The sequence below is a fragment of the Eimeria mitis genome, genomic scaffold, assembly GCF_000499745.2.
Source record: "Eimeria mitis Houghton genomic scaffold, Emh_scaff64, whole genome shotgun sequence".
NCBI classification, from domain to species: Eukaryota; Apicomplexa; class Conoidasida; order Eucoccidiorida; family Eimeriidae; genus Eimeria; species Eimeria mitis.
Window position 1 is genome coordinate 2227 of NW_013574571.1, and position 2778 is coordinate 5004.

At 46.3% G+C, this 2778-nt stretch overlaps 1 protein-coding gene across 1 annotated transcript in view; it reads left to right on the forward strand.

Moving 5' to 3' along the window:
- The window catches only part of EMH_0058020 (SAG family member), a gene marked incomplete at both ends in the record, with an annotated part of 2543 nt that extends 1471 nt beyond the window's left edge, over positions 1-1072 (forward strand). Inside the window, 3 exons of the mRNA XM_013501133.1 lie at positions 189-277; positions 580-807; positions 916-1072. Of these exons, the coding sequence (XP_013356587.1) occupies positions 189-277; positions 580-807; positions 916-1072 (474 nt within the window). The remainder of the gene's footprint in view (positions 1-188; positions 278-579; positions 808-915) is intronic.
- Positions 1073-2778: the final 1706 nt, after the last annotated feature.

Consider the following 2778-nt stretch of genomic DNA (forward strand, 5'->3'; position numbering starts at 1 on the left):
ACTGCATTCACAGCGGCGCGTGAGCCATTGATAGCCGCTTCGTGTGATCAAGCCATCGCAAAACTTGTGAGTAGAACCACCGTTTAAATGTTCGACTAGCGGCGGTATCTTCGCCTTCAGACGTTTATGGACTTCCGCGTTAAAACGAAAATATACTTGACATATTTCGCTCATTTTTGACTTTTCAGAAGGAGAAGAAATTTACCGCACTGTTCACAAATGCTGAAGACCGAAACTATCGCCAAGCGGTGCAGAAAGCCCTTGACGCTGGACTTGGGTGAGTGCATCTTTACTCACTCCAACACCAGCACACAAGCAAGTAGATAGCCTGATTCCACAAGATATGACACCTCTGTGCCATAGTTTTTTGCCTACTGTGATTTTATATGCATTCGTATAGTGCTTAGAAGGGAAGAGGATGTGACGAATAGTTCTCCATAATCATAGCCGCCCTACTCATACCCGCCAGTGCCCGCCAGAAGCCCACTTTATCATCATCATCATCATCATCGCTGATCCAATTGATTTAAATGCTAAATCTGCATGGTATTGCTATGTCGACTGCTGCTCTTCCCTCAGAGAGCTGAAGTCATACCCTGAAACTGAAACTGAGGAGAAGTGGACAGAGTTCTGGGCGAAACCCGACGGCGCTAACCTCGCACACCTTCTCTCGTCTAACAGCACTAAAGTTGGCTGCGCCATTGGAACATGCGCTGCAGCAGCACAAGTGTATCGAACTTCACAAAGTGCCACATTTCTTTTTTGTCAGATGGAGCCTGCAGCAGTGAAAGACAAGGCTCCCTTCGAGTAAGTGTTGAGTGAGGGGGCTAAATCAAGGAGATGGCTGGATACAGCACAACTTCTGCTTCTGCAATTAGACTGTATGCTTCCTGATGTCTTGGTTTTGCGTTGCAGCAAGGAGTATTACGAAGCGCTCAAAGAACGAAAAACACAATTGACAGCAATGACTGACGAGGACCTCAAAGCTCCTGTCCAGGGCGCTGCAGCTGCTGCCGTACCCTCCCTTCTTGTAGCAGGCTTAACTGCTATAGTGGCATTTGCCTCTGCATAGAGAAGCTAGACAGTGAGCTAGCCTCAGATTTTTAAGTTCAATGTCGAGTTTCGCTTGACAATTGAACATAGGGAGTTTGCCGTTTTTTTTCTGCACGTTAATTAAAAGAGCAGCTGATTTCCCCTTCTGTTCTGTACCTTCGCCTCGCCGCGCCCATTACCCCGGGGCAGCGGCATCGCATTCAACGGATTCTCATAATCCCTGTAGGAAACAGCGTTTATTAATTTAACAGCAATGTACAGTTATTAATTACCATAGTTTGAGTGGGATTTTGACAGGATACGTCGCTGCAGAAGGCGTTATCATAGGGGTTTGTTACTTACAAAGAGATTGCGACAAAGCACTGTAGGGTACGAATATGCTCTAGACGACGGTAAGTTCATTGAAGTCAGGAAGAGTTGAGAAAGACGATGGGTGTAAAGAGCACCTCTCTCGATGTTTGGTTTTCGTTTGTCCTGCTTTGGTTGACTCGAAAATGTATGCAAAAGCCGATGCAGGATGCGAACAAGTGCCGTTATTTGATGAGGAAAGCACAAGGTGAACGCCTCCGCGCGTGTTGTGTGTTTTTCTACTCTGGTATGCATGAATTGTAGTCGACTTACTTCTCGCGATGCCTGCCGCTGCAGTTTTAATTGTTTGATGTTTTCAGAAGGCAGAGAGAGGAAACAGACTTGAATTCACAGCGGGGGGAAGGTGGAGCGACGCTGCAGAAATACCCCAGTTTTAACACTATATTAGGATTGAAGTAAAGTATTGTCCGTTCGCAGTCCATATTGTATTGATATACTAGTGCAGCAAAATGAGTAGGGGAGAGAATATGAGAGTTGGTTCGTCATTGTAGGCGATTGCTTGTGGAGTGGGGGCCGCTGAACCGAAGAGCTCAGTATCTGATGCACCAAAAGCAGCAATACGAAGTACCTGATGCTGGAACAGCTCAAATATATAGCTGGCGCTGCAGCAGCAATGCTGAGTAGATTGCGTTGCAGCAGGAGCACTAATGAGTTTCCTTTGTAGCTTGGAGTGATAAGGCGTTCGATTTTTTCGAGAACAGCCCTGCGAAACAATGCTTCTTTCTGCATGCATAGGGGCTGTGCTATAATGATGTTTGTACATGAACCTAAAAGCTATACTTTTGTCAGATGCTTAGGATTTGGAATGTAAATGAAAAGGCGAGGTGGAGGATGACGTACGCAGGCTTCACTTAATACTGCAACGGCAGTCGCCTACGGGAAAATAGTGCACAACAAGTCGCCTAAACGGTAAAACTGCAACAGAAAGTGCCACTGAGCGTGACACTTTTTGTTGCACTACACCCACACAAAACTGGCACGCTGACTGGGAGATAGCCAGGCAAACTGCGGGTTGAGAGGGCAACACGGAGGCTAGTCAAGAAACATCAACAGCGCGTTCATGAACAGGAAGAAGCGAAGAAGAAAAATTGCATTGCGGCTGTCAGCGAACAAGCAGGAAAGCTATGGGCTCCTGCTCACGCAGAAAACACCAACGGAAACAGACACTGCTGCAAAAAGCAACCGTCTACGGGAAGATGATTGAAGCGTTGCAAAAAAACAGTGAAGAGATATTAAAGAGTAACACTATTACAACTTGAAACAGAGGTCTGCTTCATGAAAGAGATAGCAGATTCTCATGTAAACCACCGCAAAAGCAAGCGCTTGCATATGCAGCAGCTGTCCTCCACAGCTTCT